Source organism: Centruroides vittatus, unplaced genomic scaffold, assembly GCF_030686945.1.
Source record: "Centruroides vittatus isolate TY-2023 unplaced genomic scaffold, ASM3068694v2 contig_575, whole genome shotgun sequence".
In the NCBI taxonomy this organism is placed as follows: Eukaryota; Metazoa; Arthropoda; class Arachnida; order Scorpiones; family Buthidae; genus Centruroides; species Centruroides vittatus.
This window is the reverse complement of record NW_027122344.1, coordinates 330,585-342,622: the sequence shown is the minus strand read 5'-3', so window position 1 is coordinate 342,622 and position 12,038 is coordinate 330,585. Positions and strand designations below refer to the sequence as shown.

The 12,038-nt window shown below is 29.1% G+C and overlaps 1 protein-coding gene across 1 annotated transcript; it reads right to left on the bottom strand.

The window, feature by feature from the left end:
• Positions 1-1,200: 1,200 nt before the first annotated feature.
• LOC136979029 (uncharacterized) lies at positions 1,201-7,130 on the bottom strand. Its single transcript, XM_067274905.1, has 4 exons — positions 7,087-7,130; positions 5,334-5,402; positions 5,171-5,254; positions 1,201-1,380 (listed from the first exon to the last, which is right to left on the bottom strand). The coding sequence occupies exons 1-4, from the start codon at positions 7,099-7,101 to the stop codon at positions 1,240-1,242; spliced, it is 309 nt and encodes a 102-aa protein (XP_067131006.1). The 5' UTR covers positions 7,102-7,130; the 3' UTR covers positions 1,201-1,239.
• Between the last annotated feature and the right edge of the window lie 4,908 nt (positions 7,131-12,038).

The window sequence follows — 12,038 nt, the reverse complement described above, 5'->3', positions numbered from 1 at the left end:
TGAAAAATATTTGGGGGGTCGCTAAAAAATTGATGCCAGATCAATTTTTTCAAATATTTTATAAATTTCTATGGATTCATGTTTAGAAATAATAGAAATAAAAAATATATAAAATAATTTTTACTTAAATAAATTGCACATATAAATAATAAAAATAATATAAATATTTAAATACGAGCCTAACCCCCTCCCTCCGGGATGTTTTTTGACACATACTTATTCTTCAGGGGTCCTTTGAAATTTTTAAGTGCAGAAGGGGGGTCGCGGTCCAAAAAGTTTGAGAAACACTGCTCTACTGTATATAGATATAACAGAGGAAAAGTATTCCGATCGGTCAAAAAATTATCCCTTTATGAGTTTATATTTTTGGACTCAGGAGACCTTGAAACGTCAAGAAATGCAAAAGGTTTGGAGATTTTTTCCTATATGTGTGGATATTTATTTGTGAGGACACCATTTTGTTCACCCACTTTAAAGCTTAATAACTCCCCTGTTTTTTGTCGAATTTCTGAAATTTTGCAAGGAGTTTTTTAAAAATAGAAATATGTCTTATACTAGTACACGAAGTAAAGTAGACATATGCAGCCAGAAATTTAGCAAGAGGATGCAACTAAAAAAATTTTAAAATATCTAATGTTGTTTGAATGAAACAGCAGAATAAAAATACACAAATTATGTGTTATAGGCATATACGTTATTGTATATAATTGGTTTATATCAATCGACTCTAATGTATAAATAATAATCACATATAACTCATTGAACAAATCACACACAAGTTTGAGATGTTTCATATGAATGTGAAAGGGAAAAATATTTTATTACATTACTAAATATTCGAAAACTACGAGTTATATGGCTTAAATTTATACTTATACGGTGACTGATTTTTCTTAAATTTAACTCTTAACGTTAAAGTCTTTCATCTAAACAATGACAATTAAAGAAAAATTGTGTTTTTTTAAATTAATGTTTCTCTAATTATGTCAATCAGTAGATATAATTTTGCGATCTTTGAGTGTATTCTTTATATCATCTTGAATATTATTAACAAATATATCCGTATTTTCAAAATTTATATTTTATTTTTCAAAAATTCATTATTTTTGCAACAAACATAAAATATTTTTTCATTCGATTAATTTTAAAATGTAATTTGAAAGTATTAAACTTAATTAAAAATGTGAAATTTGACAGGAATATTTATACATATACAATGTTCCCGATAAACATTTTTTTTTATAAATAATATGAAATAGATGAATTTTCATTAGCGAAGATATTATTTATTTTTTCTGAATATCCAAAATTGATCTTCTTAAGAGAAAGTTGTTTAAGTTGAAGCACGAATACGAAGAACGAGAGTATAAAGCTTAGACACTAATTAAAAAAAAATAATATATTAATGATAAATGTAATAAGTAAAATATTGTAGAACAATAATTTGCAAAATTAATATGATTGGCATGATACTATTTATCAGGTTGTAAAAGTGAAATTTAGACATTTTGTAAAGAAAACTGTATTGACAATTAACTCCACAACGATTACAGTTTAGCTGGTATGTAATGAACATCAATATTAATCACGTCTCGCACGTTTGCTGCAAACTTTCAATAGGGCGTGCACTTTTCAAATCCAATACGCGACGCTAGTATCGGGTTTATGGATACGTTGCTTCTTGTTTTGTCTGTTATACTGTGTTTACGTTGCTTAAAATTGCTTTTTCACTTATTTAGATATTATTGAAATGCCGGTTTAATTGTTGTGAACCTCAGTGTAATGCCGATATTAAAAAATGACTATGTTTGAAATTCACAAATTTTCGAATGTATCAATGAGGGAAAAAAAAGAATGGAAAGTAAAGATTAAAAACGTTAAAGAAAATCAGTGAATATACTCGAATTAGTATAGGACATTTTGATGAAAATGAGTTACTAGTATGAGCAAGTTTACAGGACGCTTTCAAATTTATGTTTCATGAAGTATAAGTAGAATGACTTTTATTTGATAAAAAGTATATGATGTACTGTACACTTACTTGTTAATACTTTTTACAGGTTAGATTTCACTACACACACAGTAAATATGTCTAAAAGTCTAAAAGCCTATGTCTAAAAGTGCAAATGTTCTTGTCAATATTCTAGTTGAACACACTGACTACTAACAGTATTTTGTATATATATATATATATATATATTTGTTATTAAGTACACTTTGTAACCTATCAATACCTCGATCTTAGTATAATAATAACTTTTTATTGCATTTCTTAAAAAATGCTTTTTTTTATAATTATATATAGCATTACTTATTAATTATGCTGCGCGTTGCCTACATTCAGGTGTAGGACGGCAAGAGCAATATCAAAAACAAAAGCCAAAAACTGTAAAGCGTTAGTGTAATACTCTAAGCTTGTGTACCTTTCTAAAAGTTCTGCCTTTGTTCTTGTCTTGCCATGCGCGTCGTCAAATAATTACCAGAGGGAGTCTAGTGAAATAAGAAACAATACATTATGTATATTACAAAATGAAGTTTTCACCTCTTCAAGAAAACTTTCGATTGCCTACAACATATCTAATTATCTTCTCCTCGGATGCAATGTCGCGAATATATTTACAACTTCATCAATATACAGTATAAAGTTCGTCAATACATAAAGTCCATCAATACTGCGGTTTTGCTATCCAGTTCTTCCTTAGAAATATCTCGCATTCGAGAAGTTCGGGACTGGGTGAGTCACCACAATACACATCAATGAGTCCTCTCAGAGATGCAGTCGCAGTTTTTAAAAATTTATTAAAAATTTAATTTTTATCAAATAGCTTGAAAATATCGCATTTATACATTATCTTATAAATTACATAATACTGTAAAAAATTTTTATTATTATATTATACGTATGTATTGGGAACCCTCTAACCTGGATCACCATTCGCGTTATTAATCAACGTTTTATACAATAAAAACAAAATTCAAGCTTAAAATTATCGTTTTTCTGTCGTTAAACAGTATAAACATCAATCGAAAGCCCAAACTTTGTGACGTATTATAACCTTATATGGCGAAAATAGGGAGTCTGCAAACCTATTAGACCCCCACTAACAACGAACATGATTTTTATAAACATATCAAAACTTTCACTTAGTTTCCACTATTTGACGCACTACCGGAAGTTAAGTGTATATTAAGTTGACACTAGCGTCACTAGTGACGAGATGTAAACCGTGCATCTCTCTATCCCGTGAGCATACAATGACTGGGGTTTTTCTTTGAAGAGAGTCTCGAGCGTCGGGTATTACCATTGAATTGTATATTGACAATATGTTTCTGTAGAGCGCGAAATAGATGGTAGTCAGTTGGCACCAACTCTGGGCTGTAAAGTCTATGAGGCAGAACCACCAGCGCAGTCTGCCATCTTCTGTAAACTTCCCTAAGGTCATTTTTGCTGTATGTGCTGGCGCGGTGTCGTGGTGATATCAGGCTTTTCAATTTTTATCGAAGCCTTTTGATCTTGGTGTTCAAACGATTCAGTTGTTCACAGTACAGTTTTTTCGTGACAGTGATGCTAGTTGGAAGCAGCTCCATTATGATGACGTTAAACAAATGCAGATTATTGCCTTCTTCTGCACTATAGGTCTTTCGACTTTTGCTCTCCCATGGACGCTTTAACAAAAGTTTCGAAGAATACATCGTAAACCTTTGTTGCGTTGTGGCATTTTCAAAATAATAGAGCAACAACATACGAATGTGTTCTTTAGAAAACTTCATATTGTCACATTGCTGATGCATCCATTTTCAATGAAAAATGTCATAAAATATTCTTTGGCTACTCTACTTATATACCCACATAAAACGTTCTAGAACATTTTTCAGTCTGTAGGGAACCCGTTCTGAATCAGCGGATCCCGCCCCGTCGGTTCGTCGCACAAAATTAAAACAGTCAGATATTTCTACACAATAAACTTTATTCTACACTCAGGAACTACCACTTCGCCCTTCCTCTCTCCTCCGTGTCCGGAACTCCTCTCACTGTCCCTCTTCCCGCCCTTTTCTCCCTTTTTTTATGATTCTTTGTCTATACTTATTATTCCTTTTTACAACCCTTTATTACCGCGTGCAGGTGGATTGCACCCTTTCCGACATAAACGCAAGTGAGGGAGGACGAGGAGGGCTGATATAAACACAGTCGTTTCTAGAAAAAACTTGAATTGTGTAAATTTCACCTTTACAACCTGATATATTATCAAAATCAGTGCCGTAGATTACCGTGATTAAAGAGTGTACTGTACACTAAAGAAGTGATTTAATTCAAGATGTATTTTTTAAATCGTGAAATGAGAGCGCATATAACAAAGGAAATCTATATTTACAATGTCTACGACTGTCAGTCGGATGGACGATGCGGAACAAGAATCAAATCCCATTCCTTACCACCCAGCCGTATTCTGGGCCTGTTCAAACCCATAATAGACTTGTCAAAAAGCCCTCTTATCGCTCACAAGACGAAAAGAGTAAAAAATGATTATCGAAATGTAACGAATTTGTTAAGTATAATATGTATAGTACATGTTTTCATGTAATAGTAGTTTTCAAAAGTTATTTTATTATATATATATAAATTTTTTTATATTATAATTGTAAAAAGTATTTTAAGTCTATTAATGAATAAGCTTGTCTGTAGAAGTAATAAAGTAAATGAATTTTTAATTATGGGCTCTTTTTTAGATAATAATATGTGATCATTATAGTTTTTATCAATGAATAATAAAGAATTGTTTTAGAAATAAGAGTATTATTTAAAAAAGATAAAAGTGTGTTTATTAAAGAAAATAATAAAATAAGAATAATTTTTTCTAATAATTTGAAATATTTTTTTATAGTTAATTTTTATCTTTTTCTGTTGTAAATTCTGTTTATTTTGCAAATTAAATTAATTGCATTTACATTTTATACTACAAAATATAGTTAAAACAAAATTTTAATATAATCTCAGAGAAAAAATAAACCAACATAATAGAAAATAATTTGAGTTTTACAACAAACTTAGTATCCTTGAACGATAGACTTTAATATTTGCAATTACAAAAACGTTTTAAAGTTAGAATTTGAAATTAGTTATCATCTACCAATTGCTATATGATATGTTTAAATTAGTACTGTACATTACCTGGATAAATGATCTTTTATTAATGACTATACTTAAAACTCTTATTCCTATGCTTGTTGCAGATAACTTCATAACAAATTGAATCTAATTTAACAAAAAAAAAAGATTTTAATAGATAATATAATTTTACACAGAATTACTAAAAATGAAAGGAATAGCTTACATTCAATAATTCGGAATACGAAGTTATATCTGGGACTTTTCTGTTCAACTCAAAAATTAAATGCCTTTCCTGAAAAAATAGTTTTAGTTATTAAAAATATGAATTAGATAATTTATTAAATACTTAATACAGTCAAACCTGCCTATAACGGAACTCCAAGAGACCGAACAACTCACAGTAGACAGGTTTTCGCTATATACAGGTTACCGACTATAGGTATCACTTGATTAATGCAATTAATAATTTCACGATGTTACCGCGTATATCAAAATCCTATTAATCAAATACAGTGGTACCTCGGTACTCTACCGAACAATCACCACCCGCTAGAACATATTTTCGGTTAATAACAAATACTTTTATTTTAACTTTAATTTTTTCATTCATCTGTAAAAATGTTCTCTAAGATAAAAATGGGTAACCAATTTAAAAATAAAATAAAACCTTACAGCTGCCTACCTTCGTCAGACAAAATTAGACACATTGTACACGTATCAAGTGAATGTAATGTTGAAACATTACATCCACTTGATACGTGTACAATACGTGTCAATACGTGTCTGGACACACTAAGATTTGTTGAAAATTCACTTGTTATTCGTCAATCTTTAACAATTACTTCGCGCAATTTCTCTTCAACAGCTTTTACGGGCCGTATGTTTTGTATCCTTTAGTTCAAAATTTCCCAAACGAAACTCTCAAAACCATATTTGACACATTCGGAGTTTAGAAGCACTTTCTCCATACACGGTACGAGTATATTTTTCATTGTTTGTATATATACAGTCAAACCTGTAATTGCAATATACAGGTTTGACTGTATATAAAAGAATTTCCATAAATTTGTAAAAATATTCCATATGAAATTGTATCTATTGTATAGCCTTTAACACGAAAATTTTGAATTAATACATTTGTTAAACTTTCTAAATATTATATTATTAAATTTGAGATTCGTAATCATTATACTAGAGCTGTTGATTTTTCAGAAAAAAAAATCATTTGTCTTTTTGATAAATTAAATTTTAAGTTAATTTGTTCCAAATTTGTAATTTATATGATGTAAGCTTTTAGTTTTTCTACTGTAGTAATTAAACTTAACTTGAATTAACTTCGATAATAGGAAAATTAAAAATCTGTTGCATGAAATGAATAATTTGTAAAGGCGTTTTAAAAACTTTTATTCATTTAAGATATGTGAGATTCTTATTTTTAACATTTCCGCATCAACAGTTACGTAAACATTAACAGGACTATATAAATTGGATATCATCTCATGAATAACTTCGCTATAAAATGAATTTACAAACTGTCATAAAAATTAATGAAATATGCTAATGTAATCATAAATATAAATTGATTAGAAATAGAAAATTTCTTTTTAAGTTTATTTAAAAGGATTTTAACATTTTATTTTATTTAAAAAAAGAAACAGTTTTATTGCTTTCTGTAAAATGTTTATTTTTTAGACATAAACATAAAATAAAAATATTTTTATAATATATAAAAATGAATAATTAACTGCTTAACAATTTTTTACTTAAATAACATAAAACATCTTTGTTTTATAACAAAAATAGCAACGTAAGAAGCTTAATTTTATTGTATACACATGAAAAACTTACGTGATTATAAATTAACATGGAAATAGATATATTTCAATTTACACGTTAAAGGACTAATTAGTATTAAATTCATTTTCATAAAAGTTATAAAAGATAATCTATATATTTATATGTAAAATTTAACTTACCGAATTTTCCATCATTGAAGGAATTAATAGAAACAATAAGAGAAGAAATAACGTTACGCAAGAAATAAGTGTTGCTGAAATTTTCACTTCAACTGTAGTAGTGTTTAAGGTCTGTTCAATTGAATATAATATCACAATCAATACAAAACTCAGAGATATCAAGTATTGTTTATTAAAAGTATTATTAATTAATAAAACAAGTTTGCAGTTATCGTGATATTTTTTATATACACAATTAATATAGCTTTCTTTTTTACGAAAATCACGCTTGTGTTTCATAATATAATTAATATCATCAAAAATAATTTTAGCTATGAAACATAAATATAACATAATACTCGTGGAAAAGAACATGAGATTAAAATTGTAGACTAAAGCAAAATTAATCAACAAAATGGAAATGAAAGAATATATAGGATAATGCTCCCAGTAATTGCATTCAAGTCTTTGTATCGAAAGACGTTGAGATATCAAAGTAATTATCCCATTAGCAGTAAAGGTCAGAAAAGAAAGTACTAAGCTCATTAATAAATAATACGATTTTAATACTTTCAAATTTATTTTGTTTTTAAAGTGAATATTTTCCTTTGCTTTGGAATATATTTCGCAAAGTCTTAGAAAATTTGCTTTTGATAAATTGATATTTGCTATAATCGTAAAATAGGCAAAAATAAAAAATAGTGTTTTAATAATTTGAATTATATGAAAATTTTCTCCGTAGAAATCAGAACAATCCATTGCTTCCATGTATCTATGGCATCGAGGATGAATTAGCGTGCTGATATGATGAAGTAAGCAAAACGATAATGATATTATGAGAAAAATTTGGCAGCTTTTCCAATATAACTTTTGAAAAAACGTTTTTTTAACAGTTAATAAGTTAAATCCAAAATATTTACCAACTTTTAGCATAGATATTATTTCTGTTTCCATATATAAATTCTCTGATGATTGATCATCCATGTTTTTAAGCTGCAATATACCTAACGTAAAAGTAAATGCAAAACCAAATAATACAATATCACAGAATCTGAATATTATTCGTCACTGCTTTTTATAAGTTGTTCTGTCACATATAACCAAAGTTTCTCTAATAAATATTTTGAGAGTTTCGTTCGAGTTATTGATTTTTCATGAAAAATCAACTTTATTGATTTTTCATAAATTTAGAAAAACATGCTAAGCTGCTCATTAAACGTTTTAAGAAAACATTTTAACTGCGTTATGCTATTAAAATATTTTCTTAAAAGCATTTAATAGAGAGTTTAACTGAACTATGCAATTAAAATATGAATATTTATAGTAAGTTATGAATATTTTCAAAAAGTATGAAACATCTTATGTAATTGTACTATCAAAGAGTACACGAAAATTTAAATTTTCTTTCTTTTCTGACTTATAGAGGACTAAAAACTAATTTAACTCTAAACCATTTGTTAAAAATGAAATATAATTTTTTAAAAGGTTAAAAAGTCAAACAAGTCTTTCGTAGAGAGAAAATACTGTTTTTTATTACATGATATTTATCCCTAAATGCATTTCGCCAGTTTTCTGGCCTCCTCAGTAGGGCTTGTAAGTACAAATATAATTTAAAAAGCCAACAATGACAAATTTTCATTACCCATGGGTAATGAAAATTCGTCATTATTGTTGGCTTTTTGTCATTGTTGAATCGAAGTAATGTGACATCCATTCCAAGTCGGAAGTTTTTATGCAGTTAATCTGGGCCTCTTGCCCTGAGCTTTCCACTTTTGGTCTCGACTTTCATCTAGCTAATTCTTTTCTTAAGATTAAAGAAGGACAGACAGACAACGAGACAACAATCAGAATTTATTCATCTACAAGTTTTTCAAATTTCAGCTCAATAATTTTTCTATAAACGCGATATTTACGAAAACAGACTTCTCACATAGTTTATACAATCTGTTGCGAAAATATAAATACTTTATTATAACATAAAATACTTAATTAATACCCAGCTGGATGCTTATTAACCTACGCCTTATCTCACCGAGAATTATTTATTAACCGTAACGAACGTTTTCAACCTGTTCTACAGGCCATCTTCAGGTTTTTAAAAATCAAAGAATATTGATAACTATTGTTTTTTGTATAGAACAGTTAAGAACACATTTAAAATACAAAATTCTTTGGAATATTGAGCTATTTGAATCCAAAGAATAAATTACAGTAATATATATATATACAATTTAAAATAACAAAGTAATAAAATAGATAAAAGACGTTGGTTAAAGATTGGAAACGTTCGTTGCGGTTAATGGATAATTCTCAGTGAGATAAGACGTTTTCGCGTAGGTATAAGATAAAAGCAATTATTCTCGCAGTTTTACACGATATTTTTTTATTTAAACAAGTCATATGAAGTCTTTCCGACGTAAAGGTTAGCGTGCGAAGCCATCACAACCTGTCTAACACGGATCACTTTTCAAATATGGTACGAATAATAGAATAATAATAAATAGTATTAATTAGTAGTGATTGACCATCCTCTCCTCTAGGATGAGAGATCAACGACTACTTTTGCTCAGTTCTTTCTGCCACGGTCCCTTCTTTCTATCGTATTCACCGGTATAGTGAATTCAAAAATTATTCATAGTTTATATGGAACTATTTTAATTTTATCCATACCATACTAAATTAATCTTAATATCTTATTTAAGTCTATCTCTTAATGTTATCCATTTACATTAACACTTAACCGTGACTATAACAGGCCTAAAAGGAGTCTCTTAAAATGAAGTCTATATTCAGTTCATCTTCCACGTCTAAATTATATTTTACTAGCAGGTAGGCCCGGCGTTGCTCGGGCAAAAGTAATGATAGCGAAGATTAAGATTATTACGTTATAGTCGCAAAAGAAAAAGAGCAATTTCATCAACAAACTAATTATTTCTAAAGAAAAGTCGAATTTGAAAATTGAAAATCGAAATTCGTTCTAATATTGTTCGATTTCCACGACGTCTTCTGATTATATCGTTCGATTTTCATCAAATGTTCTAAAGAAGAAAGTTCGAGAAAAACCGAACTAATCTGTTTAAATTTGAAAATCGAATATGTTCCAACATATTACTCTTCTTTTTTCTTTTTCTTTTCCAGCGCCCGTAAATCTTGCACGTCGCTTTCTCTTGTTCTCCATTGTTACTTAACACTGGAACTTATATCTGGTACCTTAACCGTGCACCAAATTTCAACTTTCAACTCCTAACCGTTTTAGCGAACATTAAGATTATTACGTTATAGTCAACCTTACCCGTTTTCACAGAATGCAAGAATTGGGTCCTCCCTGTTTCCAGACTAATTACAGAATTTTTAGATAGGTCTAAAAATATGTTCGATTTCGAAACAAAACTGCATCTGCGGCTTGCACTTCGCTTTCTCTTAACACTTCCATTGTTACGTAAGCAAGTGTTGGTTTTGGAAGTGTTACGTAACAATGGAAGTGTTAAGAGAAAGCGAATGAGCAAAGTACGAATTGGCAGGAAAAGGTATAAGTCGCCGAAAACGTCTTATCTCACTGAGAATTATCCATAATCTATGAGCAAAGTACGAATTGGCAGGAAAAGGTAATAAGCTCTATACTTATTGATTTACTCGATATAAGTCGCCGAAAATTGATGGAAGTGTTAAGACTTAATCCTGTCCCTCTCCTCCGTGGGGAGGAATTTCGAAAAATCCCTTCGTAGTGTGCGTTTTCCTGACGTACCCTAAATGTGTATCAAATTTCAACTTTCAACTCCTAACCGTTTGGGCTCTGCGCTGATTATTATTATTATTATTATTATCAACTCGTCTCGATTATATATACAGATACATTAACACAATAATTTTCTTCATAAAATAAAAATACAGTAGAGACTCGTAAATCGGAACCCCGGTAATCAGAATCGCCGGTAATCGGCACGATTTTCAGTCGGGCTGTGTCGTGCTGAATCGAACGTTTTTGATACTAAATTTACTTCTAAAGTATAATTTTCATGTTTTTATATTCTTCAATATATTTATTTTGTTTGTACAAAATGCAGTAATAATTTTTAACGATACAATAGCCTCGATTATTATTATAAAAATTTTCGTTAGGCTTAAAATCGACGAAAATTCAACAGGAAGCGACACGCAACGGAGAAAAATTTGAACATCGGACAGGTTAATATATTTTTTCGTACATAAACCGTAATCGGAACAAATCCCTAATCTGAACAACCCCAGTCCCCAATTGATTCCAATTTTCGGTTCACTACTGAAATTGCACAATAACCTGATATGTCATTTTCACTTTATAAAATAAAATGCTTTTATATAGGCTAAAAATAAAGTTTCAAGAAAGTATGTTAAAAATTTTATCATGAGCATGTACTGTACTTAAGTGTTTTTAAATTTAGTGTGTATTAATCAATAAGTATTAGAATCAATTAAATTAATAAATTAACGATTCATCATATAATGCACAAATTAATGTAATGTGCACTCTTAACTGTAAGTTCAAAACTGGCAAACACTCGTAAAAATATGTTAATACTGTATTAATTTTAATTGTCTAATTTATGTAGAGTTCTATAAAAGTATTAAACGTTTAAAACAAAAATAACAATGATATTGTTCTCTTCTATAATTTTATGTACGAATATTATGCCCACCATTTATGGGCAGTGATGTATTCATTTCGATCGTTTTGTCCTTGTTCTATTTTTTCGAATATCTTTGTTACCATGTAAGCATTTTATGAAACTTTATTACTGCATTATATTAAGTTTCTATTAATTGAGTATACATATGCTGCATTAAAATGTAATAAATTATCGAGAAGCACGCAAAGTAATTTATTCTATATTTAGCTTAATAAACAAATGGAAATAACTTGGAATCCATTTAGACATTTTAGGGTCTAAACTAATTACTCTAAAAGTACACAGTGCTTTCTAGCCATTAATTTA